This window comes from Labrus bergylta, chromosome 12 (genome assembly GCF_963930695.1).
Source record: "Labrus bergylta chromosome 12, fLabBer1.1, whole genome shotgun sequence".
NCBI classification, from domain to species: Eukaryota; Metazoa; Chordata; class Actinopteri; order Labriformes; family Labridae; genus Labrus; species Labrus bergylta.
Window position 1 is genome coordinate 7,384,661 of NC_089206.1, and position 15,996 is coordinate 7,400,656.

The window sequence follows — 15,996 nt, forward strand, 5'->3', positions numbered from 1 at the left end:
AAACTGATGAAAACATACTCATGAATAATCAGTTCATTTCTTGGCCATACCTCTGCAAAGACTTCTCCAGATATTACACGTCTGTACTTCAGTACGTTTTCACTGGATCATTGGACTGAGTGCAATATTAAAGGATATTTTCTCTGATCTGAATTCAGGTTATCCAACACAATATCCAGACTGTGAATGCATTCAATACATGTTGTGATTTGTGTCAAAATGTCACATTCTCCACAATAAAGAAACAGCCACTACAGATAAGTATATCTTTAATAATGAACATGATTTAATCTAAGAATGTGGTGGTGACCTCTGGTACAATGGATATTTAATTCAGGGGTGACTTAAAACTTTTTTTGCATAAATTTTCTATATTCCAATACCAGTAATATAACTCTGATTGCTCCACAATCATACTCCCTCTCTTTTCTTTCACTCCTGCATACACACAATACAGCAAGCAATTATTATTTTTTTTAGAAAGAAAGAAAATCACAAACATATACCATATAGGCTAGTCTCTGGGTTTTTCATACACTTGACAAGAAATCAGTTAAGTATAATGCTACAGTTAAACATTTTGATGCGATCTCAAGTTAGAAATGCCGGTACATTAAAGCTTACATTGTCTGAGGATGATGTGGACAGGTTATAGCAATGAAAATGATGAGAATGTCGAGATTAAAATTGTTAATAAAGGACAAAGAAAAAAACAACAACAGACAAAGTGACAGGCCTGGCTAGAGTTTTAAAAGCAATACATGCTACATTTCCTCCAGAATACATAAACAGAGACCTCTTTTGGAACATAAAAGTTCTCGTAATGGGGGGAAAAAAAACAGAATATTTTGTTGATTAAAACCTGAACTCATACATTAGATTTGTATTTCCATCTTTTGAAAAAGAAAGAGAGGGACCACCTTTCAGAGCGTTTTATCTCTAGACGTCTTTTCCCTGAATCTCTATCGCTGAAAAATTTTGAGGTACAATTATGGAAGAAGAAAGAAAAAAAATCATTAACACTCATGCTGAAAAGAAATGTTAAGGCTCCACTCTGGAGTGACACACATTTTCTCCACCTAAGTTTAGATCATTTGTAAGCCAGGTGACAAACTATTTCAAAATATCTTCTAACAGTTACGCTCTCTAATGTCACGATTATGTCTATGCAAACAGAAACTCTCAGCGTACACATTCTTCCACCAAAGTAAGACGCCCCTGAACATTACAAATTAAAAAGCAAATCAAAAGAGGGGCATTATAGAAGCTCTTTTTTCTTGTGATCAAGTCAAACACAACTGGCCACACACAGATAGCAGACATTTGTCAATAAAGTGTTGTTCACTCAATAAGATTAACCGATACAAGCACTTAACATTTCTCCAACACACAAACCACAAAGTGAACAGTCACCGAATATCAGCAGCATGTTGTCAAGAGATTTTTCAAAAACAGACGTGCAGATATTTGTTACTTATATTTAGTCAAGAATGCAAGTTCCAGGGGTTGCAATAAAGATTTATAAGGCTAAAAAAAAAAAAAACTGAAAAGAAAATATATATTATTGAAGCGATTCAACCGGTGGAACGAGCTTCATCCCTGCACGCATCTTTAGACAAGAGGGAACCAGGAGCAACGTGGGTCAAAAGTTTGTCATGGGCCAAAGTCAATAAAATTAAATAGAAAAAAATATTAGTTTTCAATTTCTTCATGTCCTTGTGTTTTCCTTTTAAATCTAAATTTCCATCAACAGCCGTCTTCTTTTTACTTCTGACGATCCTGTAACAGATGAGGAATGAATGAGAATCAAACATGTCAAGGCCAACACTGACACGTGTTCTCTATGACTACAACGTTTTAGAACAGATCATTAAGAAATCAGATTCATCAAATGGAAAGCAAGAGCACAGACAAATGATTCAATATTACATTCATCTACTTCAACTGAACTGTATCATTACAATCTGACTACAACTGCTGTGTTGCAGTTTAACAGTGAAATGCATTTCATGTTTTTTTTTTCTTTTCCATACTTTATCAATCTGAGGAAAATTCTGGTTTACACTCCGTAAATTGAGAGACATGCTTCTCACACGTAGGCCCAAAATAGATGCACAAACAGGACCTGTGGACATGCATTAGTGGAGCGATGTCAGAGTGGGGCTGCTCCACAGTGAGCGCTTCAGAGCTGTTTGGGATTGGGTTCTCTGGAAGGTGCCCTGACACCTCTCAAGCTACCACACCAACTTCCATATTTTAGTCCGCACTGGGACTTGAACCGGATCCCTCAGACTGAGCTACTGCCGCCCATACTATGTTAAAGGCTGAATAGATTATTTCATGTATGTTATTTTGCTTACATGTCATTAATTCTCCTAATAGTATTTTCCTCTCGACTGTTCGCAATAAAGACAGAGAGAGAGAGAAAAGAGAAAACAGACTTTACCTGATCCATTCGGGACCGGCTCTGTATTGGGGCAGGTTCATAGCTCTGTTAAAAAAAAAAACATGCAAAGCTTTAAATAAAATTCCCATTAGAAACGCACATCTCACAACTCTTAAAAACACAATATTTTAATATTTCATCTGCAAGGGTGATAATGATTTTAGAATCAACGATCACTGGAGAGTTAAAGAGGAAAAGCCAACATCTTACTGGGTTACATAATCTGAAATTAAAAGAAATTGATCCAGATGAATAATATTATTTCATTTAAAAATATAATTTTTGCCTCTGGTGGAAAACTTAAAAAAAAAAAAAAAAAAAAGCGAAACATTTCCGGCAGTCGATTTCAAACGGCCTTCTAACGTCTCCTTTAAATGAAAGAGTCATACGTATGGTTGTTACCTTTTTCACCACCTCCTCCTCCTCCTGCTTCTTCTCGTAGTGGGAGAAGTCGTCAAATATGGAGGTGGTGTGTTTGTACTGGGCGATGATCTTGAGCACCTGCTTCGCCTTTTCCAAAGGAACCTCTTGAGTGTCACGTGAGTTGGTGACTGGCTTGTTGTCATTGTTCTCTAGGCGGATGTGGCGCAGTTGACTATTTGGCACGTCCTTAACAAACAACCAGTTCACGTCAAACTTGCCTTTCCACTTGTCCTGTGCCCAAACACCCGCGCTGGTGCCGTAGTCCACTGGCGAGCGCATTTCGGCCACGCCGCAGAAATGGCCGCTGCCGTTGACACTGTACAACAAGTAGACGGGACCTTTAGCGTTCATTGCTCTGAAGGCCGAGTCCAAACGTTTGTTGCCATGCTCTGTGCTGCACCAGATGGAGTACTTGATGGAGCGGTGGATGTCGTCCTCGGAGTAGCTTTTGATGATGAATACGCGGCCATTTTTCAGGTTCCAGTCAAACTCCTTAGGGTTGTAGCTGTGAGCCGCTCGCAGTTTCTCCAGCACAGGGTGGGACTCTGACCCTGGCTCTGGGGGCACACCCCCACCCCCTCCAATTCCGTTACCAACACCACAACCGTTAGAGGAGCCACTGCTGTCCAAGCTTCCACCCCCGTAGCACAAGTTTCTGTTGCGAGGGGCTACCCAGCGGGTCTGAGGTGTCGGGGCAGAGTTGTGGCTCTGGTAGGACTGTGGAGGAGGAGGTGGAGGACCCTGCATGGTCATCTGCTGCACCAGGGACTGGGCAGACTGTATGGACTGCTGAAGGGGGGGTATGAGACTGGCAGCGTGGGAGTGAAGCTGAGGCTGGTGCTGGTGGTGGTGATGGTGATGAGGCAGAGGAGGGGCCATTTTGTTAATAGTCCCTTTATTATCCCATGTGTCAATGTCCATGTTGTGTTTAATGTTGGGTGGAGGCAGACCTCCTCCAGCTATGGGTGTTCCAGGTTTGTTCTTGATCTTTTGTTGCTGCATCTTGGCAGGTTTACTAGCAATTGCAGCCCACGATGTAGGTTTTGGAGGGGGCATTCCGATTGGAGTGCCTCCGTTGCCCGTGGCAACAGCTGCAGCCACACCGCCACCGATCACAGAGCCTCCACTCTTCACACCAGAGCCACTTCCTGTCACATCCCCTCCTATTTTTAGGCCCAGCATGCCCTGCTCCAGGCTGTTCATACCTGGAGCCTTGCTCAGGGTGTCGCTATGGAAACCAGTCTGGCCATCAGGGACCAGAGTGCCTCCTAGTGAGCTAGGTGGGTAACTGTAACTCCCCCCGTAGGCCGAGCTCTGAGTCTGCTGCCCCTGAGAGCCGCTGGTGCCCCAGGTGGAGAAGGCCGGGTTCTCTGGGAAAAAGTTAAACCTGTGAGGATAGATGCTGCTGCTGAGCCCGCCCGGCTGCCCGAACACCGTGTCGTGCATGAAGTGGTGGTCTCCATTGCTGAGGGGGGCGTAGGGTGTCAGGTAGGGAATAGGCGGGTCGCCTCCAGTAGACCAAGGAGCCTCACTGAGGGGGTAAGGAAATCCAATGGAGGGGGCATAGTAGCTGGACAGGTAAGGGTCTGTCATGGACTGATAGCTGTTATTCTACAAAAAGGAAAATAATATTATGTTAAAATACAAGATGTAATAATAATTTATATGAAAAGACAGAAAGATGTTTTATACCTGATTAGACTGGCCGGTGAGATAAGGCTCAAAGTCATTGTCATGGACTGTATCCTTCTGGTGGAGGGAGCCATTCTGCACAGAGACTGGAAAGCCTGCAATAACATCAAACTGCTATCAACGCTGGACATCTGACTGTTAACAAAAAAAAAAAACCTCAAAATATCTTTAAGATGCAGTCATGAAGTCTTAAATAATTACTTAGTATAAGTTATGATAGCAACAGCCTACGCCGGTTAAAAGAAAGTAAACAGATCACCAGAAGGTGCACAAAAAGGGGTTCAAGTGTGGATCACATGAGCACATCTAGCATCCTTTTAATTCATCTACATCCTTGAGCGCTCATTTATTCTGTGATTTATTGATTTTAGGTTTGAGGACGAAACCGTTTTATCATAAAACTCAGATAATATTTCACATTTCTATGGGACAGAAAAAAAGAACACAATGTAGGGGGACATCAGCTTCGTTAAAAAATATTTTAACCATTTTGATATCTAACAATTTCCAATTCATGCCCTGAATTTAAAGATATATAAAGATGGACAACATGTCTCCACCTCCTCTCCTAGAAGTGAAGCCAAAACATCACTGCTGTATTGCGCTAGTGAGGTCATTTCGGAGCCGTTGTCTGTGCAGTACCAATCAGCTAGTTGAGTCGCTGTATTGATATTCTGCTCTTACACTGTTGTTTGGGGTTGTTTAACGATAATAATTTAAAAAAAAGGTTTTCCTGTTTGTGTCAGAATAGTGGCTTTTTGAAATAAAGTAACCTTTAGAGCTGCTGATCTTTTGAATGTTTAAGGTGTTTACCAAAGATAAACTATTTTACTGCACAATTAAAAAAAAAAAGCTACAAAATAAACAATTAAATGTGAGGAACAAAAAACTAAAATGTATTTACACAGTTGTAGTTTCTCTGTTGACATAAGGATCTTTATGATGCAGTCATGAAGTCTTAAATAATTACTCAGTGTAAGTTATGACAGCAACATCCTACGCCTTTTAGTTATCCAAGCTGCGGTTTAAAGAAAGTAAACAGGTCACCAGAAGGTGCACAAAAAGGGGTTCAAGTGTGGATCACATGATTATTGTTCGGTGTTGTATAACAATTAAAGAAAAAAAAAAAAAAGGGTTTTCCTGTTTGTGTCAGAATAATGGCCTTTTGAATTAAAGTAACCTTTAGAGCTGCTGATCTTTTAAATGTGTAAGATAAACTGTTTTACTACACAACTTTAAAAAAAAAAAGCTCCAAAATAAACAATTAAATGTGAGGAACAAAAAAATAGTAAAATGTATGTACACAGTTGTAGTTTCTCTGTTGACATAAGAGCAACAACATAATGATGTCAGATGTGTTATGTGTGCTAAAAAAAAAAAAAAGGAGCTAAGCTTGGCATCTTTATAAAAACATCTGAAGGTTCAAAAAGAAAGATTTTCCTCTTACCTTTGCTTGCATCTTGTCCTTTCGATGTCTTAGTGGTCAAATTAAAAAGAGGGGGGGGGGATGCATGTGAAAGGAGGGGAACAAAAAAAAAAAGAAAACTTGCTTATATGTTTTTCAAAGCATCACACATGATCCTGGCTGCACATTAACATCTGTAAACGACGTCCTCTGATAACCTGCCTGACACATTTAAGAGATGCTGGGCGGGTATGTTGTGCAAATATTTCCCCAGTCAGGTGCTTTAATGGTAGCTGTGGTCCAGGCCTTCTGTAACCAGCAGGGGCCAGTTTTCAAGCTAACCTCCTCTCAGTTTGCTAACTAGCTGACTAGCTGGTGGTGGTGGTGATGCACACACCGCACATCTCGCCTCACCGTGCAAATAAATAAATAATAATAATAAAAAAACGAGTTTTTCTTGCGGGCTGCTTACCTGAGGGTCAATGCTAGCGGCAGACATCATTCATCCAGCAGGTGTTGTGTCAGTCTGAAGCCCTGACAAGCCGTGCAGTGTGTGATGTGTGGACAGGCTAATGGCTGGAGAAGCTGCTCCGCTGCTAACAGTCAAACACAGTCAGCTCCACGCCGTTAACCGGGGTCTCTGCTCGGCGCGGGTAGTTCGCTCGTCGTAGCCCTGCTGGCGCTCCGCACTGTCCTGTCGACATTAATCCAGCTGGGCTTCAATCCGCTCCGACCCCCCTCTCCGTTATATTAAAATCCAACCAGCCTCGGTGGCCCTGCTCATTTGCCCCAATGGCAGTTTCATCCGGGGTTCTGGCGGGCGGAAATGACGTCTGTGACGTAAACGACGCATTAAAAAAAAAAAAAGTTTGGCACATTCCCGTTTTACTCGTTCACATTTTTTTTTTAATTATTTAGCAGTTGAAAACAAACAAAAAAAAACTTTTTAAAAACTGCTTTTAAAAAACTCTAAAAAGTTTGTACCTGTATGGATTCTTTCTTGTTTTATTTATGGGCATTTCTATTGCGGACAGCTTGGATGTAGCACTAACACGTTGATGATGTGTAATGATATGTGTGCTTTTGTGTTCTTGGCACAGGGTTTAGATGAACTATTTGTAATATGTGTACCTCCTCTCTGGTTGTGAGTGTGTGTGTGTGTGTTTGTTTGTTTGTGTGTTCTGGGGTGAGGGTGGGGGGGGGGGGGGGTTTCACTCCTGTTTGTATTGTGATGTCATAAAAATTTTAATAAAAATAATAAAACAAATAAATGAATAAAAAAAACTCTAAAAAGCGTATTATCTTAAAATCAACAGATTCATGAGCGTAATGTAAAAACAGCATTTAGCATTCACCCGTCAATTAACTTAAACGTTTCAATTATAAAGAACTGTTCGCAACCCTCCATGACAAGAAGTATTGTAGATGAGCTTTATTCAACTTAATCATAGCACACATTTACACCAGTTGGGATGGTTACATTTTCTAATTGAAATTACAATATTTCAATAATTTATACATTTTACAAAACATAAAAAGTTCCTACTTTCTATCACTTCCTTTTCGTACTCCAGTGCTTATTATGTAGTGGTTACTTATCTCTTACATAAACAAGTGTATACAAACTCACAGACAAACACAGAGAGGTAGATTTTTAGTATGCAATGCTTAAAAAACTGGTAGGCTATTATGTATAAGGCATAGCCTACACTTTCAACACAGTGATAATCTGGAAAACTCCCTTCTCGACTCGTGCCGTTGCGTACAGTGTGTGCACAGTGTAGTTCAACATCTGGGGACTGATGTTTTACTGACAACCCAGACCAAAGCAGACAAACAATGACAGTCCTCAAGACAAAAAGCCGTCTCCGCTTCTGCTCCTTCTCCAAGTGTCCTCAACTGCTTTACCTTTGTCGTTACTTATAATCTAAGAAAAGAAATGCAGAAAAAATGGTCATATGTAAGATACTGAAGTTACAAGATGGATGGGTGCAAAAGAGATATATTAGCAGTCATGTCACTGAACCTACCTGCAGTTCTTCACACTAGAAGAACAACTGAGAGGGTTTGGATGGATGATGAAATTCACCAATGAAATTAACTACAATGAGCAGGAAAGAACATAAATAAATAAACAAGTTAAAGCAAATCTACCTCACGGTGAAAAAAGCTAACAGAAAATGCAAATGCGTTGTCATAAATGTATTTTTCAATGGGATGTAATACATGCAATGTTGTAAAAATGGATAAAAGATGCAAACTAAATATTTTTTTTCCGTACAGTGTTTCCATTATTGATCAGCATCATACTCACAGCTGTCTTCTTCATCTGAGGAAGTGCTGACGATGTAGCAGGCGTAAACGAAGCCCAGGAGCTGTAGAGATGAACACAAACATGTCTAAATGTTCATCTTTCACAGTAAAACAGTTTGTTCTTTGTCGTTTCTTCTATGTCATAAAAGCACATCGCTTGTCCCAAAGCATACTGAGGAAACAATTAATCAGCACATCACATCAAAGATTGATCAGGATATTGATATATAATGACATGTGCTTATAAATAGACTTTCTATTCTATATGACATGGAAAAGCACAGGTGTAAATAATCAAATAAATGATAGCTTAGTGCCATTTAGTTGTTTGATTCACATTTTTAGTAAAAACCTGTGTAGGTCTGTGTTTTGTGTCTGCAGATCTATAAATCTCATATTTGCAATGAGAGGAAAACTCGATGTATTCCTTTATAATACAAGTGAAATGATCTGTAGCCAAGTCAAGCATCAGATTAATATCACAGGCTATTTGGCCTTTTATCCTGTTTTGTTTTTGTGAGTACTTTTTTAGAACATGTACTTGTGTATGTGTTGATCTGTGTGATGAGCTGAATGTTATAAAGTGTGGATAGACAAACCTCAGGCCTACAGAAAGAGTTCATCTGCATATAAAGGATGTTTAAACTCGCTGATTCCCCTTGAGATGCTTTTTAACATCTGAAGGAAGATTAGCTTCAATAAATAACAAGGAGCATTCACTTTACTACCATCGGGGTTTGATTCAATAATGCTGTGCCGTTTTTAAATGTTCCAGGCCTGTTGCTGTTGCTAAGCAACAGTTCTTTCGGGAGTGGGCAGATGTAATATTAAAACAATATTAGATGGTTAATATGCTTCTCAGTGAAGGTTTTTTTCAGCATTAATGAGTCGTTTCTTTGTCATTCTGACTTGTTTTAGGTCACTGAATTTAAACAGACATGTATGAGTGCTGACATGTAACAAAGTACATTTAGTCAAACACTGAAGTCTGAGGTATTTGTTCTGGTACGTCAAGCATTTCTTTTCATGCCACCTCCAGTTTGTACTACGTTACTTTTCAGAGGAAGATTTTGTACTTTCTGTTTGTTTGTGTTTAGCTGACAGCTTCAGTTACTTTACAAAAACAGATTTTTACAGACAAAACATCAGAAGTTTTTTTTTAAATGGTATATTTTACAAGTTTAGCTGAAACTGAAATCAATTGTTGTCCAATTAACAATCACTGAAGTCACTGTTATAAACATTTTCTGATTTGACTATCAATCATTTTAATAAATGATCAAACAGTTTATATAGAGCAAACCTGAGGAAGCTACAATGTGAAACGTGTTGTTATTCCAATGTATTATGTACATTCAACTTTAAAGTCTATGTGAACAATCCTGTTGTACACTGTTGTGTACTGTGATCTTGAGAGCTGTCTGTTTCTTGCTCTAGCTGCGCACTGGACCAGGAGGACAGCTGTGCAAAGAGCACCCATCGATCCTCAAGTTTAAAGGAGTTTTTATGAATTCATTTCGGTTTATATTTTAATCTTTAATTTCCTTATAATACTCACATACTCTAGCTTCAATGTGTTCTTAAGTTTTGCCTTAATGCCGCTGTCTCAGTCCGTGCTGCTTCTGCCAAAGAGCTGCTCAAACTCCCTTTTGTTGTTATTTTGTTGTTGTTTTTATGACAAAAGCAACATTCAGCAACATTCTCAGTGCAGACCTTTAACTTGTTCCCTGTTTTCTGTACAGCGTGGTGTAAGTTTAATATATAACAGAGATTAAGTTTGACAACCCAGCAGTGACGAGACTCACAGAAACGAGGAGCTGGACGATGCAGTGCAGGATTTCGATGTATTGGTACTCTAACCAGCAGCTCAGCACCGTGCTCAGCTCCGGGTTCTGCTGGTTCTGCCACCCAGCGGAGGGAAGACCCTCGCTCTCACAGCCCGGCCCGTTGTCCCTCCACCATGAGCGATGTGAAGATACTCCCAGGGTGAGTATGTCGCTCTCCTGCACGGACAAAACAGGCAGATTAAATGTGGTGTCAGCTATTAAGATACTCCTGCTTTAATGGATTATATGCAGCAGAGAGTATCAATTCACAGCTATAAAAAGATGGAGGAGAAATCGGATCTGCAACAAGGATCGGGTGTAGTGTAAACACGACATGCTTAAGCGCGTGTCAGAGGCTCCTACTGATGAATATATCTTTTTAACAAGACAAACATTTATCTAATTTCATTTAATATGTTTTTTATTTTTATTTTTTATAGCGGTTTATAATGATATGGAGATCTAATGCTTTACTGCAGTTATGAGAAGAGAATTCATTCTAAACTGTTATAAAAATATACGTGAGACCATTTTATATTTACATGGAGCGCAAACACAACATAAGATAATAGAAAAAAATATTGCACAGCTGAATGATAACAAACTTATTAGAAATGTTAATCACATTCTTTAAAGCATACCTCTGTCATTAAACAGCTATTATCTTATGTGAGTTTTAAAGCATCATTTCAACAGAGAAATGAATGAATTCTCTTCTCTCCCATTTATAACGTTTACATTTTTAAAATCATTCACAGTAATATGACGCTCCTGTCCCAAAGAGTCATCATTAAAAAAAATCTCACATCTTCTGGATTCAGTCTGCGAGGCCTTTTGGTTCCAGTGACCTCCTGTTCGCTCGTGTAATTCAATTCAAATGTACAACTATCCTGCCCGGTCTTTGAGTTTCTCACTTTAGATCATTACAAAACAAACCAGATGAAGAACACAGCTGATCAGAGTTGATAAGATGTTTTAAAACTATTTCCTCAGGAAGCTTTTCAGTTAAACGTTTGTCAGCCTGGGGGGCCGCCGGTGGCCAAGTGGTTCGTGTGTGCGCCCCATGTACAGAGGCTGTGGTCCTTGAGGTGGCAGGCCCAGGTTTGGATCCATGGCTCTTTTTCCTGCATGTCTTTCCCCACTATGTCTGTCCCTGATTTCTGACTCCATCTACTGTCCTGTCTCTACGTGTAAGCCCAAAAATAAATAACTGTACATAACTGTACGCTCTTTAAAAACAGGTCTTAATACATTTTTATTTACTGCTGCCTTCCCATTAGTTCAACCACTTCTTATCTAATTTGGTTGAATTATTTTGATTTAAGTTCTCATCACATTTTAAATTGATCTCGTACTTGTTTATGTTTTGTATTGAAAGTCTTATTTTAGTTTAACGTCAAATTTCTATAGTTCTGTTTTTGACTCTGTGGAGCACTGTGGATAGCTCTGAGAGGTTCTTTATAAATAAACTCACCTTGTCTTAAAACAAGTATTTTAATTGTAGGCTGATGACTAAAAAGGTTGTTTTCATAAAGCTTAGAATAAACAATGTTTGCATTTTTACTTGATTTATAAAGACATACCTCCATTCAAAATACTAGAACTGATAAAATGGGATTATTATATTAACTGAGAGATGAGCAAACATGTGTGACGTCATGCCACTAAACATTTGGTGTGTTAGAATAGAAGACGTGAACCCTGTGTTTAGGAGCAGAGGATGTGTGGGCCTTTAATTACCCGACACTAAACATTAGACTCACCTTTGAAAGCCCTCCCAGATCCAGGTAGAGACAGCTCACGAAGACATTCCAGCCGACCCACAACATCGTCCACAGCAGGTACTGAGAAACGAAAGCAAAGAACTCTGAACACAGTCATGGTGAGCCCCAGAGCATGTGTCAACGGGTGCTCTAATTTATTGTATACAACATGGACGTTTTCTCAGTGACATCACTCATTGGTTTCTGAAGCAGACTTTTGAAGCCCAAAGATTGCCATGTGGGAAATGCTATCTCACGCTAACTTTTGGTCAACCTAACAACAGGCAAAGACTTAGTGCTGAGGCTGATCAGATCAGCCACACCCCTTATTACGCGTAACTCTTAAACTCAATTTAAGAATGACAGATGAGTTTAATAAAAAGTTTTAACAAATAAAGAAATTACTATTGAGACTAGATTTGTTTTTTGAACTAGGTAATAAACATGTTTGTTTCTGTCGTCAAAATGGGCATTTTAAAATGGATGAAAACATTCGGGGTTTATGCAGCATGCCTCAAGTGGTCACTTGAGGAATTGCAGATTTTTGCACTGTGCAAGCATTGGATTCATTTTTCAACATTGGAGATTGGTGTTAGGAAATTTACTGCAAATAGCTGCACTTGACGACAGCAGCATCAATTTGGCAAAACATGACAAATAACGGGAGCAGAGATATCCATCCTGATCTGATAGATGAACACAAACAATATATCAATGTAGGATAAAGATGAAATACAATGAAATACTAAAAATCCAAAGTAAAGACTTGTAACTACAGAAATATTAAAATGAGGCACAATATGCTAAAATAAACCTGATTGTCTCTCTGGCTGTAACACAGACAGTTTCCTTACCATAACAACATAACGTGTTCTGTACTGGATGACCCCAAACAGGCCGAGGATGACCATGATGATGTGGAAGAAGTTGATCATGATGGGAGCCCATTGGTAGCCGAGGAAGTCAAACACCTGCCGCTCCAGCGCTGTGATCTGTAGAGACGACAAGAAGGAAGCAGAATTTCAAAAACTTAGGCAGAAATCATGAATTATAAAAGACTGAAATGAGTGCGTCGCTGAGGCTTGCTTTGCGTCCCAAAAGTTTGTGTTTTTCATTTCTTTTAAGTTGTCAAGGCAACTGAGCCATGGGGGACAAAGCATGCTGGGTAGCGCAGACAGACTGGTGGCTCTAATGTTGTGTCCTTTGAGGTCAAAGCTCCGGTCTGTCATGATGGGGGGGCAGGGTGGGAAACACAGAGGAGGAAGAGGACAAAGTGGCTGCAACCCTTCATTGTGGTGGTTATAGTGGTGGGGGGGCGGTCACTGCTTTTTATTAGCACTTCCAACTGCAGTAAACTTGCTATTAACATGATAGAAGACAAACAGGTTTAAAATACTACAAATATTTTCAGTATCACTTTATACTCTCATGGCTTTGTCTAATAAATGTGACGAATAGCCAACATTACATCCCAGAGTCCATGATGACACCATCTGATGTTTGTTTGGTCTGTTTTTAATAATCCAAAACCCCAAAATATTCAGTTTCCTCAGACAGAACATAAAGGAAACGTCTGAGAATTTACATTTGAGAAGGTGAAATAAGGTAAATGTCATCATTTGAGCTTAAAAAACTGCACCCAAACATCAAACAGTTACCTTAAATGTTTACTTTATGTTAATATTAATAGTTAAGGGGACTCACCTTCTGTTTCGTTTGTGTTTTATTCCAGTTTAAAGTTATTACTAGACAGTAATGTGTCACCTGCCTTTATGATAACAGTGTGAGTGGAAGGTCGTCAAATAAAACACCACAGTTGAACAGAAATTCAAGTTGGTTTATATTTAATTATTACAGCCTGTTATAAAAAAAATGTTTTAGATTGTTTCAGATAAAAAGAAAACTTGATGCAAAAAGTACAACAATAACTTTTATAACAAATCAGTAAACAAGGTTTTCTCTGGTGTTAGATTAGGGTTTTAAATCGTTTTAAATGAATGTAATGTGCTCTCTTAGAGATCTGAAAACAGCATGTGTTTATCAGTTAGCATCATGAATGAATGAGTATGAGAAAAAAACATCTTACCAACTGCACACAGCACAGGAGGATCAGCATGCATCGTGCCGAGCAGCAGCCCATCTTTCTCCTCTCTGGCTCTGATGAGGAGGAGGAGGAGGAGGAGGAGGATGAGGGTGAAGATAACAACAGTTAAGAAATCTGACTTTTTTAAAAAATCGCTCAAACACAAGGGAAAACCCTGCGAAGCTTTGGGTCCATTGCCAGACGTGAGAGGAAACGCAAAGTGCACTTCACCTCATGAGGAAAACACGTATGCGGCCCCTGCTGCTGCGTGGAAACTACGGAGAGGGGGGAGGGGAGGCTGTATGAGGGGCGATCAGTGCCACGACGAGCTGAAGAGGGGGAACCCCGAGGGACATCACCAGGCTCTGGGTTCTGCCTGCTCAGATGGTATGTTAACATGTGGTTCAATTGTTAAGCCACCAGGTGAACATCCCGTGATTTCAGTGTTCAAATTTGGTTGAAAATGTTGAAATTAGGTTTTCATGTCTGTAACCTGATTTGAACATAAAGCTGCAACAGCGCTGTTTGTTTTAAATGATACTTTTCTAAAGTTCACTGAGCTTTTCTTCATTTGTGTCACATGCATTTTTCTGCATAAATATTTACGACATGCTTTAAAAGTATTTAATGAAACACTTTAAGGAAGTACAGCTTCAAATTATTTTTATTTTATTCTACCTAATTTTAGTGTTAAATATAAAAGTTATAGAAAGTATGTCTTTGTAGCAGAGTTTTCCACATAAAGAGCACTTAAAGTAGATTAATCAAGAATGTATAAACATAAAGTCTCATGAGATGATACTTTAAAACCAACATAGTGTATGAATTTGTTAAGGGGTGCTTTTGGCGCCTACCGAAGGTCTCTGAGTGTAACTGCACTGTTGTAAAACATGGTTCAGTTATGGCTCCCCATCACAGACGACACGTTGAGACAAGCAGATTGCTGGTGTTGAAACCAAAGGCAGTCATAAACGTGACAAAGAAAGCTTGTTTTACAGACAACTTTGGGTGTAAAATTGATTTTTTTAAGTTGTATTTAAGCTTCAGACATAACTTGGGTCCCATGACTTTCTGCACTTTCTGTAATCTACAGGGATAGACAATTACACAATTAGCCTCAGCCATTATATCAAACAGTGTTGAAATCCAGTTGCAGAATCAAGATGTTTTAAGGTGTAATGATGGCAGCGATTCGTTACAGAGTTTATGTTTTCAGGATCTCAAAGATCATCACACTCCAATCTTTGGACGAGATTTTAATAATTTAAACATTTCTAACTTGACCCCCAGTAGGCAGGATGATTACTTGTTAGTGCCTTCCAACACCAAAAATAAAACAAATGACACAGACTGACAGAACCTGGGAAACACGCAGCAGTGTCTCATTTCACAGTATGATGATTTTTACATCCTCTTTCTCTGGATCTGTAAAAATATAACACTTTCTTATACATGTTCTGATAAGTCTAATGATAAAAAAATCAAATGAAAATCATGATATTGCCGTTTTTCTAATGAGGAAAGTATCCAATTTAATCCCTTAAAACAGTGGTTCTCAAACTATGGTAGCGTACGTGGGCTCCCTGTGGTGGTACGCAAAGAAATCTCTACAATATAAAAACCATATAACGAGTTCTCAAAAGAAGCATGTTGTACTCTTATCTAGCTTATATCAAATGTGTTTTCCCCTCTAAATTAATCTACTTTTTGCAACAAACAACTTTAATCTGCTTTAATTTATGCTCGCCAGTCTAAAAAGTTTGAGAACCACTGCCTTTAAACACCTCTCTCATGTCCTTCTAGGTTTCTCCCTCACTGTGGCACATATCATCCCTCATACAGCAACACCGTCGTCTTCACCCTGATAGGTGGTCACACCTCAACGATGTTCAGGAGTGGCCGGTAGGTGGAGGTAGAGAGCTGGAGGTAAAGGTGTGTGAGAGTGGCAAGGTTAAAAGCAGCCACACTAAAAAAAAACAATTGGCCTAGTTTAACATCTGGACAACCTTTAACCTATAAACAAGCCAAAAAAAATATCTAATGCA

General features: G+C 39.3%; 2 protein-coding genes across 4 annotated transcripts; both read right to left on the reverse strand.

Moving 5' to 3' along the window:
* Window positions 1-252: 252 nt before the first annotated feature.
* On the reverse strand, window positions 253-6,791 carry ythdf1 (YTH N6-methyladenosine RNA binding protein F1). The gene is made up of 6 exons (XM_020636598.3): window positions 6,439-6,791; window positions 6,009-6,036; window positions 4,562-4,656; window positions 2,849-4,480; window positions 2,447-2,491; window positions 253-1,779 (listed from the first exon to the last, which is right to left on the reverse strand). Exons 1-6 carry the CDS (start codon window positions 6,466-6,468, stop codon window positions 1,765-1,767), a joined length of 1,845 nt encoding a protein of 614 aa, XP_020492254.1. The 5' UTR covers window positions 6,469-6,791; the 3' UTR covers window positions 253-1,764.
* Window positions 6,792-7,380: 589 nt separating this feature from the next.
* Window positions 7,381-14,246, reverse strand: nkain5 (sodium/potassium transporting ATPase interacting 5). Of its 3 annotated transcripts, XM_065961655.1 has the most exons (8): window positions 14,183-14,239; window positions 13,955-14,025; window positions 12,723-12,860; window positions 11,869-11,949; window positions 10,085-10,282; window positions 8,281-8,341; window positions 7,997-8,067; window positions 7,381-7,893 (listed from the first exon to the last, which is right to left on the reverse strand). In XM_065961655.1, the coding sequence occupies exons 2-7, from the start codon at window positions 14,006-14,008 to the stop codon at window positions 8,012-8,014; spliced, it is 588 nt and encodes a 195-aa protein (XP_065817727.1). In that variant the 5' UTR covers window positions 14,009-14,025; window positions 14,183-14,239; the 3' UTR covers window positions 7,381-7,893; window positions 7,997-8,011. The 3 variants fall into 3 exon arrangements, with proteins under 3 accessions (XP_065817727.1, XP_020493004.1, XP_065817728.1); XM_020637348.2 differs by having other exon boundaries at window positions 13,955-14,242; XM_065961656.1 differs by lacking the exon at window positions 7,997-8,067 and having other exon boundaries at window positions 13,955-14,246.
* Between the last annotated feature and the right edge of the window lie 1,750 nt (window positions 14,247-15,996).

What these genes read in the sequence shown, in the direction of transcription:
- ythdf1 (XM_020636598.3), bottom strand. Translation starts at nt 6,468, where the DNA reads ATGATGTCTGCCGCTAGCATTGACCCTCAG. An exon ending in CCGCTAGCATTGACCCTCAG is followed by an intron (nt 6,037 to 6,438) that starts GTAAGCAGCCCG and finishes TTGACCACTAAG; the next exon opens with ACATCGAAAGGACAAGATGC. An exon ending in AGGAGGAGGTGGTGAAAAAG is followed by an intron (nt 2,492 to 2,848) that starts GTAACAACCATA and finishes TTTTTTTAACAG; the next exon opens with AGCTATGAACCTGCCCCAAT.
- nkain5 (XM_020637348.2), bottom strand. Translation starts at nt 14,008, where the DNA reads ATGGGCTGCTGCTCGGCACGATGCATGCTGATCCTCCTGTGCTGTGTG. An exon ending in TCCTGTGCTGTGTGCAGTTG is followed by an intron (nt 12,861 to 13,954) that starts GTAAGATGTTTT and finishes TCGTCTCTACAG; the next exon opens with ATCACAGCGCTGGAGCGGCA. An exon ending in CTCAGATGAAGAAGACAGCT is followed by an intron (nt 8,068 to 8,280) that starts GTGAGTATGATG and finishes TGCTCATTGTAG; the next exon opens with TTAATTTCATTGGTGAATTT.